Source organism: Anomaloglossus baeobatrachus, chromosome 10, assembly GCF_048569485.1.
Source record: "Anomaloglossus baeobatrachus isolate aAnoBae1 chromosome 10, aAnoBae1.hap1, whole genome shotgun sequence".
Classification (NCBI taxonomy): Eukaryota; Metazoa; Chordata; class Amphibia; order Anura; family Aromobatidae; genus Anomaloglossus; species Anomaloglossus baeobatrachus.
The window spans coordinates 37,991,692-38,013,193 of NC_134362.1; the positions used below are offsets into that span (position 1 = coordinate 37,991,692).

The 21,502-nt window shown below is 47.3% G+C and overlaps 1 protein-coding gene across 3 annotated transcripts in view; it reads right to left on the reverse strand.

The window, feature by feature from the left end:
- The window catches only part of LOC142254822 (splicing factor 1-like), a 67,423-nt gene that overhangs the window by 21,138 nt on the left and 24,783 nt on the right, over positions 1-21,502 (reverse strand). For all 3 annotated transcript variants that reach the window (XM_075326143.1, XM_075326145.1, XM_075326144.1), the window contains one exon: positions 18,833-18,985. In XM_075326143.1, coding sequence (XP_075182258.1) covers positions 18,833-18,985 — 153 coding nt within the window. The remainder of the gene's footprint in view (positions 1-18,832; positions 18,986-21,502) is intronic.

A 21,502-nucleotide genomic window follows, 5' to 3' on the forward strand; every position in this document is an offset into this window, starting at 1 on the left:
GTCTCATAGTGGCAATGACCTCTTGAGATAATCCTGAAGACGCTAGATCTAGGACTCAATGGCCACAGTGTCAGGTTGAGGGCCGCAGAATTCAAATGGAAAAACGGCCCTTGAGACAGCAAGTCTGGTCGGACTGGTAGTGCCCACGTTTGGCCTACCGTGAGATGCCACAGATCCGGGTACCACGACCTCCTCGGCCAGTCTGGAGTGACGAGGATGGCGCGGCGGCAGTCGGCCCTGATCGTGCGTAACACTCTGGGCAACAGTGCCAGCGGAGGAAACACATAAGGGAGTTGAAACTGCGACCAATTCCGAACTAAGGCGTCTGCCGCCATAGCTCTGTGATCGTGAGAGCGTGCCATGAATGCCATGACCTTGTTGTTGTGCCGGGACGCCATTAGGTCGACGTCCGGCCTCCCTCAGCGGCAACAGATCTCCTGAAACACGCCCGGGTGAAGAGACCATTCCCCTGCGTCCATGCCCTGGCGACTGAGAAAGTCTGCTTCCCAGTTTTCGACGCCCGGGATGTGAACTGCGGAGATGGTGGAGGCCGTGGCTTCCACCCACATCAAAATCCGCCGGACTTCCTGGAAGGCTTGCCGACTGCGTGTTCCGCCTTGGTGGTTGATGTAAGCCACCACTGTGGAGTTGTCCGACTGAATTCGGATCTGCTTGCCTTCCAGCCACTGCTGGAACACTTTTTAGGGCAAGATACACTGCCCTGATCTTCAGAACATTGATCTGAAGCGAGGACTCTTGCTGAGTCCACGTACCCTGAGCCCTGTGGTGGAGAAAGACTGCTCCCCACCCTGACAGACTCGCGTCCGTCGTGACCACCTCCCAGGATGGGGGTAGGAAGGATTTCCCATGCGATAATGAAGTGGGAAGAAAGCCACCCCCTAAGGGAAGCTTTGGTTGCCTGAGAGAGGGAGACGTTCCTGTCGAGGGACGTCGGTTTCCTGTCCTATTTGCGTAGGATGTCCCAATGAAGAGGACGCAGGTGAAACTGCGCGAAAGGAACTGCCTCCATTGCTGCCACCATCTTCCCCAGGAAGTGCATGAGGCCCTTCAAGGGGTGTGCTTGACCTTGAAGGAGAGATTGCACCCCTTTCTGTAGTGAACGCTTGTTGATCAGCGGAAGCTTCACTATCGCCGATAGGGTATGAAACTCCATGCCAAGATATGTCAGCGATTGGGCTGGTGTCAGATTTGACTTTGGAAAATTGATGATCCACCCGAAACTCTGGAGAGCCCCCAGAGAAGCGTCGGGGCTGTGTTGGCATGCCTCTTGAGAGGGTGCCTTGATCAGCAGATCGTCCAAGTAAGGGATCACCGAGTGACCCTGAGAGTGGAGGACCGCAACTACTGTAGCCCTGACCTTGGTGAAAACCCGTGGGGCTGTAGCCAGGCCGAACTGCAGTGCCACGAACTGCAGGTGTTCGTCTCCTATGGTGAAGCGCAGGAAGCGTTGGTGCTCTGGAGCCACCGGTACGTGGAGAAAAGCATCTTTGATATCGATCGATGCAAGGAAATCTTCTGGGGACATTGAGTCGATGACGGAGCGGAGGGTTTCCATCCGGAACCGTCTGGTCTATACGTGTTTGTTGAGCAGTTACGGGTCCAGGACAGGACGGAAAGACCCGTCCTTCTTTGTAACCACAAACAGGTTGGAGAAAAACCCGTGACCCTGTTGCTGAAGAGGAACAGGGACCACCACTCCTTCTGCCCTCAGGGTGCCCAGCGCCTGCAGAAGAGCCTCGGCTCGCTCGGGAGGCGGGGATAACCTGAAGAATCGAGTCGGGGGACGAGAGGCGAACTCTATCTTGTAACCGTGAGACAGAATGTCTCTCGCCCAACGGTCTTTTACCCTTGGCAGCCAGGAGTCGCAAAGGCGGGAAAGCCTGCCACCAACCGAGGATGCGGATTGAGGAGACCGAAAGCCATCAAGAAGCCGCTTTGGTAGCGGCACCTCCGGTGGTCTTTTTGACTTAGACCGCCATGAATCGGAGAGCCCTTGATCTATTCAGAGGCCTTTTGGACGAGGAGAATTGGGACCTGCCCGCGCCCCGAAAGAACCGAAACCTCGACTGCCCCATCCTCTGTTGGGGTATGTTCGGTTTGGGCTGGGGTAAAGATGTATCCTTTCCCTTGTATTGTTTGATGATTTCATCCAAACGTTCGCCAAACAGTCGGTCGCCAGAAATTGGCAAACTGGTTAAACGCTTTTTTGGAAGCAGAATCTGCCTTCCAGTTCCGTAGCCACAAGGCCCTGCAGAGTACCACCGAATTGGCGGAAGCAACCGCCATACGGCTCGCAGAGTCCAGGACAGCATTAATAGCGTAAGACGCAAATGCCGACGTCTGTGTGGCTGCGTCAATTTGCGCTTGACCTGCTGAGATAGCTTGTAGCACCCATACGGCTGCAAATGCTGGTGTAAAAGAAGCGCTGATGGCTTCATAGATGGATTTCAACCAGAGCTCCATCTGCCTGTGAGTGGCATCTTTGATTGATAGACGCTATAAGATCGTTCACTATGGCGTCCCCGTCAGACGTATCAAGATTGAGAGCGGCCTCAGGATCAGAATCCTGATCAGCTGTCTCCGCTTCATCATCCAGGGATTCCCCCCGCTGAGACCCTGACCAATATGAAGATGTCGAGGGAATTTCCCAGCGAGCTCGCTTAGACGGTCAGGGGCTGGGGTCTGTATCAGAGACCTCACTCTGGGATCTATGAGACACCCCGGGGAGACCTCTGGTCCAACTGAGGTGGGCCAGGGAGCAATGATTCAACAGTGCCCCTGTGCTGAGATACCGGTCTGGATTGCTCAGTGGATCCTGCCGGCAGAGGGGTCGTACATGCGGCGCAGGCAGCATAGTAAGCCTGTGGTTTGGCACTCCTGCCTTTTATGGGCGCCATGCTGTTGACTTCCCTGAGCAACACAATATATATACAGAATCAACTGTGCACCATACAGTGTAAAGCATATCTTATAAACATATGATTTAAAATTACACTCCTGCACAAATGTGGCTAGCACCACAGATGCTGCATACCCCCCGCATAAAGCGGTTGTGAGGCCACCAGGGTCCCTGCCTGGGTCTGTCAGAATTTGTCCCCCTCTGCAGCATTCAAGGAGCTGACAGGAATGGCTGCCGGCTTCTGAGGAGAGGACAGTGAGGGGGGTGGAGTATGCAAAGCATGCTCCAGCCCTCAGTGCTGCTCATCCTGTGCAGCGTCCCGCCCTTCCCCTGCTTGTCAGGGCTGTGGGCGGGAGGAAGAAAGACTAGGCCGCAAAAGCCGGGGACTCGAGTAATAAACGCGGCCGCCGTAAAAGCGCGGCCGCGCGGAAGTCCCCGGCGCACTACAAGTCCCAGCCGCGCCTCAGTGTCAAAACATGGCGGCGGCGGTCAGCGCGGTAGTCTCCCTACATAAACACACTCAGCGATGCTGAGTGTAATGGCACGGCTGCCGGCGTCCTGAGAGAGGAGGAAGCCGTGGGCGTGACCCTTAGAAAGTGCGGGAACTGGTGCCTCACAGTGCAGTGAGGGGAGTGGAGTATGCAAAGCATGCTCCAGCCCTCACTGCAGCTCGTCTGTAAAGCGTCCCGCCCTTCCCCTGCCTGTCAGGGCTGTGGGCGGGAGGAGGAAACACTAGGCCGTACAAGCCGGGGACTCAAGTAATAAGCGCGGCTGCCATAAAAGCGCGGCCGCGCGGAAGTCCCCGGCGCACTACAAGTCCCAGCCGCGCCTCAGTGTTAAAAACATGGCGGCGGCGGTAGTACGGTAGTCCCCCTACATAAACACACTCAGCGACGCTGAGTGTGTAATGGCACATTAACCCGGTCAGCGCCGCGGTCCCCGGTGCACTAGCACACCCAGCAATGCTGGAGTGTTGCTGTGCGCGGTCCCCACAGGGACACAGAGTACCTTCAAGTAGCAGGGCCATGTCCCTGAACGATACCCGGCTCCTATCCAGCAGAGTCTTAGGAGCTGTGGATGGAGCACGGTCTCAGTGCCTGGAGACCGGTAAGATCCCACTTCACCCAGAGCCCTGAGGGGGATGGGGAAGGAAAACAGCATGTGGGCTCCAGCCTCCGTACCCGCAATGGATACCTCAACCTTAACAACACCGCCGACAAGAGTGGGGTGAGAAGGGAGCATGCTGGGGGCCCTATATGGGCCCACTTTTCTTCCATCCGACATGGTCAGCAGCTGCTGCTGACCAATCTGTGGAGCTGTGCGTGCGTGTCTGACCTCCTTCGCACAAAGCAAAAAACTGAGGAGCCCGTGGGAGCACGGGGGGTGTATAGGCAGAAGGGGAGGGGCTTAACACTTTTAAGTGTAATACTTTGTGCGGCCTCCGGAGGCATAGCCTATACACCCCAATTGTCTGGGTCTCCCAATAGAGCGACAAAGAAATGTAGTGGAATATCTAGTAAAAATAAGCTCTCCTGATTCTGCCGCTCTTCAGTTTTATGCTGCAACGTTCCATTGCAGAGAGATGCATATTTGTTACTATAAGAGCGAAGTATGTGAAATCTCTGCTTCCACTCCAGCTGGGTGCTTCTTCAGAGTCTATGGGGGCATGTGCTTTTGCTTTTCCCTACCAGACGCAGCCAATGAAAGCTCAGCTGCTGATCAAGCAGTCTCAGGCTCTGCCGAGCTGTGATTGGAAAGAAGGGAAAGTGCACACCCCCAGAGAAGACTGATGAAATGACCAGTTGGACTGCAAGCAGAGATTTCACATCATGAACTCCAGAACAAAATGTGAATATCTCTGCAATGGAGTGCCACAGCACAAAAGGAAAAATAGTAACAGACTCCGTGGAACACAAGGATTTTTACAAGGTGTTTAATGCAATTTTTTGGGCAAGTTACAGATTCTTCTAAAGTCCACGGACCTAGAACCTTTTTTTATTTTTAGTTAATAAAATTGTATTAAAGTTTGTCTAGTTCATTTTTAACCTCTCCCCCTGATTTTGCAGCCCAGTCCATGTTTTACATTTTCTCTTGTAGGAGTGTCTTTTCCAGTAATATAGAAGGGATGTTAAATTTGTGTGTATCCAGGGTCCTGTAGTTTTTATCTGCTCATATCGGCACAGCTTCCATCTTGTACTGATTATGTCACATGCTTTCAACCTTATCCATAGCCTGATAACTCTGCGACGCAACAACGACCTCACCAGCGATCTCACTACGTGTGACACATAGCAGCGATCAGCCCCCTGCTGTGAGATCGATGGTTGTGTTCGAATGGCCTGGACCATTTTTTGATCGTTGAGGTCCTGCTGGGCAGGATACATCGGTGTGTTTGACGCCTTCGCAACGACCTCGTTGACGACTCAGAGCTCAGACACGTACCACCGAGCTCGTTATACAGGTCACTACAGTCGCTGTATTGTTGCTGCGTCGCTGTGAAGATCTGACTGACATCTCACCAGCGACCACGTAGCGACTTACCAGCGATCCTTATCAGGTCGCATCGTATTCGGGATCGCTGGAAAGCCGTTAAATGTGAAGGGGGCTTTAGACATTACATGCTTTATTCGCTAGGGCTGTGGAGTCGGAGTCTGTAGAAAATGGACTGACTCCTAAAATAGATAATAAATTAGGTACAGTAGTTCAATGCAGAATGTGCTGAATATTTTTTGATAAAAATTTGGGAAAGTTATGAAATGTCCTATAAATGGCTGTTGTATTCCTGATCTCAGGCTACATTCACAGCGTTTTTTGAGGAAATGTTTTTCAGCTGCAAAAGCAGATCAGTTTTTTTAAAAACCGCATCACCTGAAAGGTTTCTGAGCTTATAGATAAGGTTTTCAATAGCAAAAGCAGATTAGAAAAACGCCACACAAACAGACATGATCATTCTTTCGTGAGGATCAGTTTTTGAGCCAAAAAAACGGATCTTCACAAAACAAGGTGTCTAAATGTCATATCTTGAAACCCATTGACTTTACTGAGATGCCCAGAGCAAAAAACAGATCTGCAAAAACGCTGTGTGTGAATGTATGTAGCCTGAGGATCTAGGCTTTGTCTTCGCTAAGATAAGTTTGTGCTGCACTTTAGCACCAGTGAAGCTCCTCCTCTACAGGCAAGGGTAAAAAGTAACCACACTCCAAAAGAAGGAAGGCCGCACTCATCCCAGAACTAGTAGCGTGACCAGGATAATATTAAAGTCAGTACTTCTTAAAGCATATTTAAACTTTCAATAAACGGTGCATAAATCAATAGTCCAGTATACTCTATGTTCTCTCTGTATGCTTGATGCTTGTTTGTTTTTTCTTTGAGCTCATGTACTTTTGGGAGGATAGCTTCTATACAATATACAGGGAAATCACAGCAACAGGATTGATGAGGACTTGTATAGGTATAGAAGCCATAACATCAAGTTATTATCTCTGTTATCAGTTTCTTTGTTCCTGGAGTATAGGTGGCTTCACACACTGCAACATCGCAAACGACATCGCTGTAACGTCACCGGTTTTGTGACGTAATAGCGACCTCCCCAGCGACATTGCAGTGTGTGAAACGCATCAGCGACCTGGCCCCTGCTGTGAAGTTGTGATCGCTACAAATCGTTCAGGACCATTCTTTGGTCCTTTGTTTCCCGCTGTGCAGCATGGTCTCAGTGTGTAAAGGGAACTTTACAGTGACTTCGTTAGCGACTTCCCTTTCAAAAAGCTGCTTTACAACGTCCCCAATGACTAGCTAGGTCGCTCTGCAGGTCCGGATCGCTGTTGCGTCGTTGGCCAGGTCTGCCTGTTTGACAGCTCACCATAGACTTTGTAGCGATCCCGGCCAGGTTGCGATTGCTGGTGGGATCGCTAGAAAGTCTCACTGTGTAAAGGGGTCTTAAGATACACAATAAACTTGCTCCCTCCCTCCTCCCCTCTTTATAGACTGAAGCAATCTGATGTGAAACATTTAGTGAGCTGTACCCAAGAAAAGCCTGAAATTGGAAATTCAAAGCAAAAGCTATCTAATGACATTTTACAAACTTTAGATTTGTCACCTGTACTATTGATTTATGCAAAGCTTGTGTTATTTCTATCTAAACATATACAGCGGGGAAAATAAGTATTTGATCCACTGTCGATTCCCACCTACAAAGAATGGAGAGGTCTGAAATTTTTATCATAGGTACACTTCAACAGAGAGAAACAGAAACTACAGGAAACGCCTGACCTCTAATTGCAAACAAAGTTTTCTTTACCAAAAGAAGGGAATTTTGTTTACTTACCGTAAATTCCTTTTCTTCTAGCTCCTATTGGGAGACCCAGACAATTGGGTGTATAGCTACTGCCTCCGGAGGCCACACAAAGTATTACACTTTAAAAAGTGTAACTCCTCCCCTCTGCCTATACACCCTCCCGTGCATCACGGGCCCATCAGTTTTGGTGCCAAAGCAGGAAGGAGGAAACTTATAAATTGGTCTAAGGTAAATTCAATCCGAAGGATGTTCGGAGAACTGAAACCATGAACCAAAAGAACAATTCAACATGAACAACATGTGTACACAAAAGAACAAACAGCCCGAAGGGAACAGGGGCGGGTGCTGGGTCTCCCAATAGGAGCTAGAAGAAAAGGAATTTACGGTAAGTAAACAAAATTCCCTTCTTTGTCGCTCCATTGGGAGACCCAGACAATTGGGACGTCCAAAAGCAGTCCCTGGGTGGGTAAAAGAATACCTCGATAAAAAGCCGAAACAACGGCCCCCTCTCACAGGTGGGCGACCGCCGCCTGAAGGACTCGCCTATCTAGGCTGGCATCTGCCGAAGCATAGGTATGCACCTGATAGTGTTTCGTGAAAGTGTGCAGACTCGACCAGGTAGCCGCCTGACACACCTGCTGAGCCGTAGCCTGGTGCCGCAATGCCCAGGACGCACCCACGGCTCTGGTAGAATGGGCTTTCAGCCCTGAAGGAATCTGAAGCCCAGAAGAAGGGCAGGCTTCAAAAATCGGTTCCTTGATCCACCGAGCCAAGGTTGACTTGGAAGCCTGCGACCCCTTACGCTGGCCAGCGACAAGGACAAAGAACGCATCAGAGCGGCGCATTGGCGCCGTGCGAGACACGTAGATCCGGAGTGCTCTCACTAGATCTAACAAATGCAAATCCTTTTCATATTGGTGAATTGGATGAGGGCAAAATGAAGGTAAGGAAATATCCTGATTGAGATGAAAAGTGGACACCACCTTAGGGAGAAAGTCCGGGACCGGACGCAGAACCACCTTATCCTGGTGAAATACCAGGAAAGGGCCTTTGCATGACAGCGCTGCAAGCTCTGACACTCTACGGAGTGAAGTAACCGCCACTAGAAATTCCACCTTCTGCGAAAGACGTGATAGAGAGACATCCCGCAGCGGTTCAAAAGGTGGTTTTTTGAAGAGCCCGTAGAACCATGTTGAGATCCCAGGGTTCCAGCGGACGCTTGTAAGGTGGGACTATGTGGCAAACTCCCTGCAGGAACGTGCGGACCTGCGGAAGCCTGGCTAGACGCTTTTGAAAAAACACGGAAAGCGCCGAGACTTGACCTATGAGGGAGCCGAGAGACAACCCTTGTCCAATCCCGATTGCAGGAAGGATAGAAACCTGGGTAAGGCAAACGGCCAGGGGGTAAACCCCCTCTCAGAGCACCAGGCTAAGAAGATCCTCCAAGATCTGTAATAGATCTTGGCGGACGTTGGTTTCCTGGCCTGTCTCATAGTGGCAATGACATCTTGAGACAACCCTGAGGACGCTAAGAGCCAGGACTCCATGGCCACACAGTCAGGTTGAGGGCCGCAGAATTCAGATGGAAAAATGGCCCTTGAGATAGCAAGTCTGGTCGGTCTGGGAGCGCCCACGGTTGCCCCACCGTGAGAAGCCACAGATCTGGGTACCACGACCGCCTCAGCCAATCTGGAGCGACGAGAATGGCGTGGCGGCAGTCGGACCTGATCTTACGCAACACTGGCAGCATTGCCAGAGGAGGGAAAACATAAGGCAGTTGAAACTGCGACCAATCCTGAACTAAGGCGTCCGCCGCCAGAGCTCTGTGGTCCTGAGACCGTGCCATGAATGCCGGGACCTTGTTGTTGTGCCGAGACGCCATGAGATAGACATCCGGCGGTCCCCAGCGGCAACAGATCTCTTGAAACACGTCCCGGTGGAGAGACCATTCCCCCGCGTTCATGCCCTGGCGACTGAGGAAGTCTGCTTCCCAGTTTTCTACGCCCGGAATGTGAACCGCGGAGATGGTGGAGGCTGTGGACTCCGCCCACAGCAGAATCCGCCGGACTTCTTGGAAGGCTTGACGACAGCGAGTGCCGCCCTGGTGGTTGATGTACGCAACCGCCGTGGCGTTGTCCGACTGTATGCGGATCTGCCTGCCCTCGAGCCACCGATGGAACGCCTTGAGGGCTAGATACACTGCCCCTATCTCCAGAACATTGATCTGAAGGGAGGACTCTGTCGGAGTCCAGGTTCCCTGAGCCTTGTGGTGGAGAAAAACCGCTCCCTATCCTGACAGGCTCGCGTCCGTCGTGACCACAGCCCAGGATGGGGGCAGGAAGGATTTTCCTTTCGACAGAAGTGGGGAGAAGCCACCACTGAAGTGAGGTCTTGGCTTCTAGAGACAGAAAGACGTTCCTGTCCAAGGACGTCGGCCTCTTGTCCCATTTGCGGAGAATGTCCCATTGGAGAGGATGCAGATGAAATTGCGCAAATGGAACTGCCTCCATTGCTGCCACCATCTTCCCCAGGAAGTGCATGAGGCGCCTCAAGGGGTGTGACTGGGCCCGTAGAAGGGATTGCACCCCTGTCTGCAGCGACCGCTGTTTGTCCAGCGGTAGCTTGACCATCGCTGAGAGAGTATGAAACTCCATCCCGAGGTACGTTAGTGACTGGGTCGGAGACCAATTTGACTTTGGAAAATTGATGATCCACCCGAACCTCTGGAGAGTCTCCAGAGCAACGGTCAGACTGTGTTGACAAGCCACCCGTGAGGGTGCCTTGACTAGGATATCGTCTGGGTCAGGGATCACCGAGTGGCCATGAGAGTGTAGGATCGCTACGACGGATGCCATGACCTTGGTGAAGACCCGTGGGTCTGTCGCCAGGCCGAAAGGCAGTGCCACAAATTGAAGGTGTTCGTCCCTGATGGCGAAACGAAGGAAGCGTTGATGCTCTTGAGCGATCTGCCATGGAGATAGGCATCTTTGATGTCGATTGATGCTAGAAGTCACCTTGGGACATCGAAGCGATGACAGATCGGAGAAATTCCATGCGAAACCGCCTGGTTGTCACATGTTTGTTGAGCAATTTGAGGTCCAAAACGGAACGGAATGAGCCGTCCTATTTTGGCACCACGAACAGATTGGAGTAAAAACCGCGACCGCGTTCCTGAATGGGAACGGGGATCACCACTCCTGTTTTCAGAGTGTCCACCGCCTGAAAAAGCGCAACGGTCCGTTCGGGGGGCGGAGATGTTCTGAAAAAAACGAGTCGGAGGACGAGAGCTGAACTCTATCCTGTAACCGTGAGACAGAATGTCTCTCACCCATCGGTCTTGGAAATGTGGCCACCATGCGTCGCAAAAGCGGGAGAGCCTGCCACCGACCGAGGAAGCGGTTTGGTGCGGCCGACGACCGCATTAATCTCAGCCAGAGAAGCTGAGATAGCTTGGAGTGCCCTCACGGCTGCGAAGGCCGGAGCAAAAGATGCGCCTATGGCTTCACAGATGGATTTCATCATAAGCTTTATTTGCCTGTCAGTGGCATCCATGAGAGATGAACCAACTGCCACTAATACTACGGATCTAGCCGCCAGTCTGGAGACTGGAGGATCCACCTTGTGACACTGAGTCTAACCCTTAACTACGTCAGGAGTGAAAGGGTAACGTGTGTCATTAAGGCGCTTAGTAAAGCGTTTGTCTGGAAAGTTCTGTGCTTCTGGACAGCCTCTCTGGAGTTAGAGTGATCGAAAAAAAAAAAAAAAAAAACAAAAACGCACTCCGTGTACATTTGGGAAACCTAAACTGGTGTTTCTCCCAATGTGAAGCCGACTCCTCCATAGGAGAAGATGGGGAAGAGAGGTCTAGCACCTGGTTGATGGACGCTATAAGGTCATTTACTATGGCGTCCCCTTCAGGTGTATCCAGATTGAGAGCAACGTCAGGTTCAGAGCCCTGAGCTGCGACCTCCGCTTCATTCTCCCGAGAGTCCTCAAGCTGAGACCCTGAACAGCGTGATGAAGTCGTGGAAGGTTCCCAGCGAGCCCGGTTAGCCTGTCTGAGGCCGCGGTCCGTGTCGGAGTTCTCACCGTGGGATCTGGGTGTTACCCCAGGAGCCTTGTTGTACCGACCCAGAGGGGCCTGGGAGCGATGAACTCACAGCGCCCTGGCTCTGTGTTACCGGTCTGGACTGCAAAGCTTCCAGTATCTTAGCAGTCCCTCTGTTCATAGACTGGGCCATGGCATGTGAAAGCGACTCAGAGTTGCTCAGTCAAACGTGCAAACTCTGTCCCTGCCATCTGTGCAGTGGAAACCAGTGGTACCACCTGAGCCAAGGGTCCCACCAGTGCCGGAGGCTCCGGCTGAGTGAGTGCCCCAGGGGCCATGCATTTGCAATGATAGGTGGAACCTGCTGGCAATATAGCCGCACAAGAGGTACAGGTTGCAAAGAAAGCCTGGGCCCTGGCACCCTTACTGTTTGCGGACGACCTGCTGTTGTCACCTCTTAGTAATCAGCGAGGGTATATAGCCAAAAGCAAATAGTGCTGCCGAACAGTGAATTCATATACCAAATATATATATATATATATATATATATATATATATATATATATATATATATATATATATATATATATATATATTATATATATACACACATATACATACATACATACATACATACATACATACACACACTTCGGCACCCAAGGGTGGCTAGCACCCGATTGGGAAACTGGTGCCCCACAGTGCACAGTGAGGGGGGGAGGAGGATACCAAGTATGCTCCAGCCCTCACTGCCGACGTCCATTCGGCCGTCCCGTCGTTACCCCTGACTGGCAGGCCCGGGAACGGGAGTATATGGTACTAGGTCGCAAGAGCCAGGGACTAAAGTTAAAAACGCGGCCGGCAAGCAGGCGCGGTAGTCCCGGTCTCACAAACCACACAGCAACAGCTGCGGCGTTTGCAACCCAGGTGCTGCATGCAGCGTCCCCAAAGGGGACACAGAGTACCTTATGGATGCAGGGCTCTGTCCCTGACGATGTCCAGTCTCCTGTCCGTCAGAATCCCCCAGGGGCTGCGGATGGAGCCCGGTCCCAGTGCATGGCGACCGGTTAGGAACCCCCTCTCCCATCAGCTGCAGAGCACATTCTGCGATTCTCCACCGGCAGAATCATACTGAGAGCCATATAACAATGGCTGCCGGCGTTCCGAGGGGAGGAGGGAGCCGAGGGCGGAACCACAAAAGTGCGGGAATCTGCGCCCCATAGTGAACAGTGAGGGGGAGGAGGACAGCGAAGTGTGCTCCAGCCCTCACCGTCGGCGTCATACCGACCGTCCCGCCCTTCCCCCTGACTGGCAGGCCCAGGGGCGGGAGTGTAATATACTAGGCCGCAAAAGCCGGGGACTAAAGTAAAAACCGCGGCCGGCAAACAGGCACGGTCGGCGCGGTAGTCCCGGTCAAAAAATCCACACCGCAGTCGCTGCAGCGTCTGAGGCCAAGGTGCTTCATGCACCGTCCCAAAGGGGACACAGAGTACCTGTAGATGCAGGGCCATGTCCCTGACGATACTCAGTCTCCTGTCCGGCAGATTCCCCCTGGGGCTGCGGAGGGAGCCCAGTCCCAGTGGCTGGACGACCGGTTAGGATCCCACTTCACCCAGAGCCCCTAAGGGATGGGGAAGGAAAACGGCATGTGGCTCCTGCCTGTGTACCCGCAATGTGTACCTCAACCTTAACAGCACCGCCGACTCAGTGGGGTGAGAAGGGAGCATGCCGGGGGCCCTGTTAGGGGCCCGCTTTTCTTCCATCCGATATAATCAGCAGCTGCTGCTGACTAAAATGTGGAGCATTGTGTGAATGTCAGCCTCCTTCAACACAAAGCATAAAACTGATGGGCCCGTGATGCACGGGAGGGTGTATAGGCAGAGGGGAGGGGTTACACTTTTTAAAGTGTAATACTTTGTGTGGCCTCCGGAGGCAGTAGCTATACACCCAATTGTCTGGGTCTCCCAATGGAGCGACAAAGAAATATTAAGTTCTGTTTTTTTTTATTGTATCAAATTGTATTTTTTCATGCAATAAAATACAAATTATTAAAATCATACAATGATTTTCTGGACTTTTTTTAGATTCTCACAGGTGAAGTGTACAATTACAGACCTCTCCATTCTTTATAGGGGAAAAACTTACACTGACAATTTTGCATCAAATACCGTATTTTTCGGACTATAAGACGCACCGGACTATAAGACGCACCCTTGTTTTAGAGGAGGAAAAAATAGAAAAAAATAAAATTAAAGTAAAAGAATGTGGTCATGACAGTTATTTTACTGCTGACAGTGTTACTGAGGTAATAATATCCCCAAATTCTGTCCTCATATCCTCCTTTCTGGGTACCTTGTATATATGGCCCCCATCGTGGAATATGTATGTTCCCCATCATTATGTGTGTGATCCTCCAATCTGGATTGTGTGTGTCTGTGTGTATAGTTATAGTGTGTGTGTGTGTGTGTGTGTGTGTCTGTGTGTATATAATGTGTGTGTGTCTGTGTGTATATAGTTATATAGTGTGTGTGTCTGTGTGTGTAAAGATAGATAGAGAATATATATATATATATATATATATATATATATATATATATATATATATATATATATATATATATATATATATATATATATATATATATATGATCCAACCCCATCCAGGTGTACAGTGATGCCTTTATATACTATTTATTGCCTTACTTTTACTGTTGTGATGCTCACCATGCTTCAGTTTGGTCCTGGCATTACAAACAAAGTCTCCCATATCTGGAGGACCTGCAGTGATGTAATGAAGAGGTGGGCACTGTGCTGCTCTGCCCACCCCTCTGCATTACATCACTGTAGGTCCTTGTCAGCTCCGGGAGACTGTTTCTAGTGCAGAGGCAGCAGGAGCAAAGTGAAAGTAATTTGAGCCCTCAGCACAGAGACTGCGGCTGTGCTGTGAAGGTATGCCGTGCACTGGCCCGGACACTGCAGTGATCTTCACTTTCCCCGGGCCAGACATGACTACAGCGTCCCCCTGCTCCTGCCTCCTACACAGCGGACACAGTCTCCGCAGCCGCTGCAGGAAGCCGGCGTCTGGAGCTCCCACGTGTGACCGCTGTTTACATTAAACAAGTTTTCATTAGCTGCTCCTCACCCCCGCTGACTGCAGAGAGGTGGGCGGGGAGCAGCTAATGAATATTCACTGACTAAGCAGCGGGCACACGTGGTTTCTCCAGCGCCGGCTTCCTGCAGCAGCGACCCTCCCTGCCTCCTGTGATCCCACTGCATAGCGCTGACTCCCCACAGCTCCCTACCCCGCAGCTTCAGACCATAAGACGCACCCCACACTTTCCTCCCAAATTTGGAGGAAAAAAAGTGCGTCTTATGGTCCGAAAAATACGGTACTTTTCTCCATTGTACATGGTTCCCTGTTCTTGCTGGAATTTTAATACACTTTTTTATAGGACAATTATTTTGAGAGTGAATTTTATATGATTACAAAAGGTCTAAAAAGCTCCCTATGAAGTCAGCTGTATTTGAGCATTGCACAGTAACTCTAGATGAAAAATATTTTGTGTGTCAATATATGACAAGTGATCCGGAGGAAAAATGCTGTGATGCCAAAATCAGTGCACACTCAGGCAGTGATAAAAAAAAAATGCTCCTACAAGAGCTTCCAATCTAAAAAGACATTTACAATGCTTCTACCCAGAAGTTTTCAATGTTGTGACTGAGAAAGATAACAGCAGCACCAAGAAACCAGTGCCCAGCACTTCCTGTCAGACAAAAGGTGGAGGAAAGAGCATCTTAAACATCATTAACAAGATATTTTCAAAGGCAAATACCAATCTTGCGGCGCTCCTGCTACCAATGGTGGAACATATTGGATGATTGTTGGTCATATGACTAGTCCAATATACAAATAAGTAGAGATATATTATTTGTACAATAAAATATGGTTAATTATACAACGCGTTTCGGCTCGGATGTTCTATTCTTCAGCCTTCTTCAGGTATAATTGAGAGAAAAGAGATGTATACCATAAAAAGACATTTACAACGCTTCTACCCAGAAGTTTTCAATGTTGTGACTAAGAAAGATAACAGCAGCACCAAGAAACCAGTGCCCAGCACTTCCTGCCAGACAAAGGTGGAGGAAAGAGCATCTTAAACATCATTAACAAGATATTTTGTGACAAAGTTACTGTAACAATGACAGAAGATATGTTTAAAAGACAAATCATACAGCTTGTTGTGAAGGACTGTGTACCATTATTATTTGCACAACCAGCATTTACGGCTCTTAATGGAGAAATGGTCTGCAAACTTGGTGTTTCTCTGGAAAGAGATAGTATCAGAAAATTAGTGATAAAGATCTTAAAAAGACTCAAGACACTTCATGTTTCTTAAAATGGATGCCTGCACACGTCACAGAGTGAACTATTTGCCATCAATGTTCGATATGTTTGTGACAAAGAAATTGTTACCAAGACACTGGCAGTAAAAGATACTAAAGCTCATCATACCAGCCAGTTTCTCCAGACCTTAGTGGAAAAAGTTCTGCAAAATTACAAACTCAAAAAAGAACAGGTTCTTGCTATTGTAACTGACAATGCTTCAAACATAAGAACAATTAAACTGATGAATGAGAGTAATGAACAACAGCTAGAAGAAAATTTAGGATTCAGTATGTTGGAGATGGAAGGCCACAGTACTGTTCATGTAACTGAGGAACAAACAGATATTACAACAGAAGAACATAAAAATGATACTTCAGAATTAGATAACCTTGTTGAAGCTGCCTCAAAACATTTCCCTATTAATCACATGCGCTGTGTTGTGCACACGCTGCAGCTGGCAATAAGATAGTCTGCAAGAGGGACATGCTGTAAATCTGATTGGAAAAGTGAGGAAATTGGTTATTGCGTTATATGTACGTGGTCATCTTGAAGAGACGTGCTGGGAAAGGGGCAACTGTCAATCAAGCCACTCGGTGGGGCAGCACTTTAATGATTGAGCGATTGCTTGAACTAAAACAGTTTCTTATAGATATGGCGAACCCTCAGGTAACCCTAAATGAAGGTCAATGGACACAGGTGGCTGAATTGAATGAATTTCTTAATCACCCATTTACCAAGACTAAAAAATTACAAACTGAGGATTTAACTCCTGGCATTTTCATAAGGAAGTGGAAGAACTTGCCATTTAGCCTTTCCCATAGAGGAGGTTTAATCGCAGATTGCATTTCTGCTTCAATGAAACGGAGAGAGACACAGCTATTGGAAAATAAAATTCTTCTGGCAGCTGTGTATGTGGACCCAAGTCATCGAATAATCGAATAATGCTTGATGATCAACAGCTTACTAAAGGAAAAGAAGCTCTGACTGAGGTAGCAGTTAGGATGAGTGGCCTACAGGACTGCCAGGCGCAAGAGGACTTGGGTCCTTACAGTGCTACTGCTGCCATATCTTCATCCTCATCAGATGAGGAGTTTAACTTTGACAAGTATTTGGATGACATGGAGCAGGCAAAGTGTTGCCGCAAGGAAAAATATTTCACTCCATCTCCTATAGCAGCAGATTGGCCAGATTTCAACAAAATTTTTCACTTGCTCTCAAAGAAATAGAAAAATGCAACCGTTCATCAAATCTGACTGTGCATGAGGCAATTCCTTTATACCCGGAAATTGTTAGAGATGTTGCCCATGTGGTTATGGCTTTGCCTCCAACCCAAGTTAGTGTAGAGAGGTTGTTCTCTACCCTTAAAATTATTATGTCAGATTTGAAGCCATCTATGAAGCAGGATCTGATGGAGGCAATTCTATTTCTTAGAACAAATTCATAGACTACACATGTTATTTAGTATATTTTTGTTGAAAACTGTTATTTGCCACATATAGTTTAATCTATCTCAATAATAATAATAATAATAATAATTATACACACATATACACACACACACAGTGTAATATTACATATTTCCAATTTATTACAGTTTGTGTTCTAAAGTTGTATTCTAATATATTTATTTTATGTTCTAATATCTTGATTATTGTATCATAAAAATGATTAAATGTCGATGTTCACATTGTACTACAATACATTTGTCACTTAAATATAAGCAATATATGTGGGAGTCAAAATCGTGGAGTCGGTACAAGGGAAATTGAGGAGTGGGAGGTTTGGCTAACCGACTCCACAGCCCTGTTCTTTGCTATCCACATTCGGCATATTTGTACATCCCCATCTCACCCTAACAGAAGACAAAACCAGGAACTCATAACAGATTTTAGATTTCTTGCTTTTTTTGCAAAACCACTGAGATAAAAACATACATACATACACATTTTTAATGAAGACTAATTGGAACATTACTTGATTGACTGACAGTCACAAAGAGCTCAGACACAATCTTCCAAATCGGAGAAAGCAGGGCAGAAGAGTCGGTAAGCCAAACCTTCAACTCAGACTCTTCAATTTCCCAGAATCCGAATGGTAGGGGAGGAGCTTCACTACTGAGTATGTACATAAAACGCAGCAGATGCATCTCAACGAAAAGCCTAGATCCTTAGGATCAGGAATAGAACAGACATTTATAGGACATTTCATAACTTTCCCAAAGACATATGAAAAATTGAGCACCTCACTCTTTGCGTTTCTCTTTAGTAATTGAAAATTTAGTTTGCATCTAAAGCTTATGTTGCACCTTAACCGGTGTACCACCCTCCTATTGCATCAACATTTAGATAAATTATTTTCAGTTTTCCCAATGATCCTCCCATGTCTTCCAATATGTACCAACTGGTCTGTTCATAAGGGTTCAGAATTCCCCAGAGCTCGTCTTTTGTATAGTGTTTTAGTAGAAAGCGTTTCCACTTTGACATGAGAACTTTTGTACACTTTTTTTATTTCGTTCTGCTTCTAGCCATTCCAAGTGAAACAGCTTTCATTTGGCCTATTATAGCTTTCAGATTTGGAATGGAGTCACTCAACCAGTTCTATAATAGGCTTCTTTTGCCTATTATACAAAAGAAGTGAAACAATGGAGTTCATGTTTCCCTCTCTTTGTTGTATGGCTCGGTCTCCCCACCAGTAATGGAAAATGAACGGTAACTGATGTAATGCTATATTCATAATGCCCATATTCTCCATCATACGTTTTAGATCTTTCCAGAATTCTTGTATATTAGGGCAGCTTCAGAGACCGTGTAATAAATCCGACTCTCTAAGTTTGCAATTTGGACAGTGTGTCAGACAATACCTCATTGTTTTAGATATTTGTATGTTGAAGGCCAGTATCGCTCTATGCATTATCCTGATGGTGTTTCTCTCCAAACCTTACTAGAGATAATTTTCCACACTTTCCTCTCCCTCTATTTGTTAGACCTAACATATAACTTGATGTCTTAAGAGAGGAGGTAGATGAGGGGGGGAAAGGCAGTACCTTGATATGAATCTGGAAAGCAAGTTTTATTTTTGTATTTTATAAATGGACTCATTTTTTAACGTTTAAAAAACAAAAACCTCAAAAGCAGTTTTTTCAAGACAAAACAGAGCAAATTTAACCCTCCCTAATGAACTTACTTATAATCAGCTGGAGGTTTGAAGTCTGGGTTCAACCCAACCATCTCCGTAATAAGGTTGTGTCGCTCCTCTTCCAGCTTCTTACGCGTCCTGAACTCTCGTGTGTTAAGACGTTTCCCTTCACTATTATAGATGGGCTCAGGAGAGGGCGACCTGTATGGAGTGAACAAAACATACAGGATCAAAAAAATGCCATAATGCCCCCGAAATATTCAAGACATAATTCTTTCAAAATTGGACAGTTAACATACATTTCCAATATTCCAATGTCTTTTGAATAAGAATGCCACGATCCACCACTTTACGTCTGTGGCACTCTACATTGTCAATAGGTGATATTTTGGGGCTACTCCTGTATACTCCATATATACATTTGCTATAGAAAAGTTTGATTTTTTTTCTGGTGTAAATTTTGAAAAAACATCTATTACCATCAAAATAAAACTGCTTTAATCATAGTTTCCACATCCGTAGCACATTAGAATATATAGCTAATTTCTTCGGAGAATATTCAGTTATTGGCGCTATTACTGGAGTCTCTGCCTTCTATTCCGCTAAGTTATATCTCAACTCTGCAAAATGCTTTCACACATACACATTAGAACGTCCAGGTCAAAAAGGGAGTAGAAGCATTTGGGGGGGGAAGAAAAATTTTTTTAAAAAAAAAAGGTAAGGAAACTGGCAGACTTCTTCATAAAAGGTCCTACCATTTCCATCACTCTTCCGTAATCATTTTTGGTAGAGATAGAATAGAGTTGTGAGATTTTATAGGCAGATGATCCCCTGGCACCTGCTAGGTTTGCATACGATCAGACAGTGATAAGCAGGAAAGGGATAAAAAGAACGCTTGGGCAAAAGGAGGGGGGGAACAAAAACTATTGACTAAAGAGAAAGTCTGCAGGTTAAATCTGTAAATATGGTTAAATATTCAGCCGAAAATGCAATTTGAGGGCTGCTTTGAGAAAAAAAAAATCATTAGAGTCATTAATTCATATCTGCTCACAAACCTTTTTATGTTGGGCCCAATGTTTTAAAACCTGTTTAAAAAGTGCAAAGGCTGTTAACCATTAAGACAAGAGTTGACTTCTCTAATACTTTCTTTTTGTTTTTAATTCTTAAGAAAAACCAATGGTGAGTGAAGGTAATGAGAGAACATGTTTAGGTTAAAGGGAATCTGTCAACAGGTTTTTGCCAACCCATCTGATGTAGGAGGAGAGACCTGGATTCCAGCAATATGTCACTTACTGGCAGGGTCACCACTAAGAATTTTAGGGCCCCCTCCTGGCAAAATTTTCAGGTCCCGTTGAGACTCCGCCAAGGCTCCATCCCCACTTCCACCCCTGAAACCTTCCACAGTCTTATCACCACTCTTGGAAAAATACGTGTAATTGCACCCTTGACGTTGTTCTAGAAAATGAAGTATTTTCTTCAGAAAATTAATACACCCCCTACACTGCCCCTCTCCATAATCTCTCTCCCACACAGCCCCATGTATAATATCTCACACATGCACACTGCTACTCTGTATAATATCCCCCCACACACACGCTGCTCCTTTGTATAATATCACCCACACACACTGCCCCTTTGTAGGATATAACAAACTGTATAATATCCCCTCCTGGCCCCATCCTGGTATATGTCACTTTCCTATTTGCATCCTTCCTAGGATACATGTCCCCATCCTGAGCCTCTCCTGGCATATATGTCCCCTTCCTAGTATACATTTCATCCTCCTGGTATATATGGCCTCTAACTGGCATATTTATCTGCCGCAAAAAAGGAAAAAAAAAACAAAACAAAAAACACCGAAACATTTTACTCACCTTCCCCGACTCCCACGTTGCATGGCTTCATCTCTGAGCTGCAAAGCATTTCAGCTGGATTTTGCACCCTCTGACGCACAGCCAGCTGAAGCAAGGCAGGGGCAGGGGTCATTGGTGGGGGGGGGGGGGCACAGGGCCCCCCAATCAACCTCGGGGATAGTCTTCAGCTCACTGCACACTTACCTGTCCTGGCCGGCTGCCACCCGTATACTTACCACCTCCGTCCCTCTGTTACCTGCAGCAAATCTCTTAGCTCTTTATAACCCCACCCACAGCACTGATTGGTAGCTTTCTATGTACAATCGTTCATAGGCAGGTGGGTGCCAATAGGTTTTTGGGAGCATGGCTGGACTACATGGCAACTGGTTTACTTGTCCTTTAGTGATCATCGTTTTATTAGAAGATCAAAAATACAGTCAGCTGCCCAGTAAGTGACATCGCTAGAATCATGGTCCCAGTCTATATTATGCTGTTCTCAGATTCGGTGTAAGAAACTTTAGTGACAGATTCCCTTTAAGGTGGCATAACAAACCAGCTATATATGGATTATTTGCCCTATAATATTTTGCAACTGATAACATGAGACTGAGAAAAGAAAAAGGCTACTAAACACAAGAAATTAGGATCTAGAGGAAAAAAAAAAAAAAAAGAAAAGAAAAATGGTTACTCGTTAAATCCATAAATGACCGGTACTGATTTACCACAGTATCAGGACAGGACTAACTGATTGAGATATTGAATAATGGAAGGAAATATAAGTGTCAATAAATCCTTGAGTCGTGGGGCCAACATACAAGACCATCTATAAAGAGCTCAAATTATCTAACTTTTTCTATTACTATCT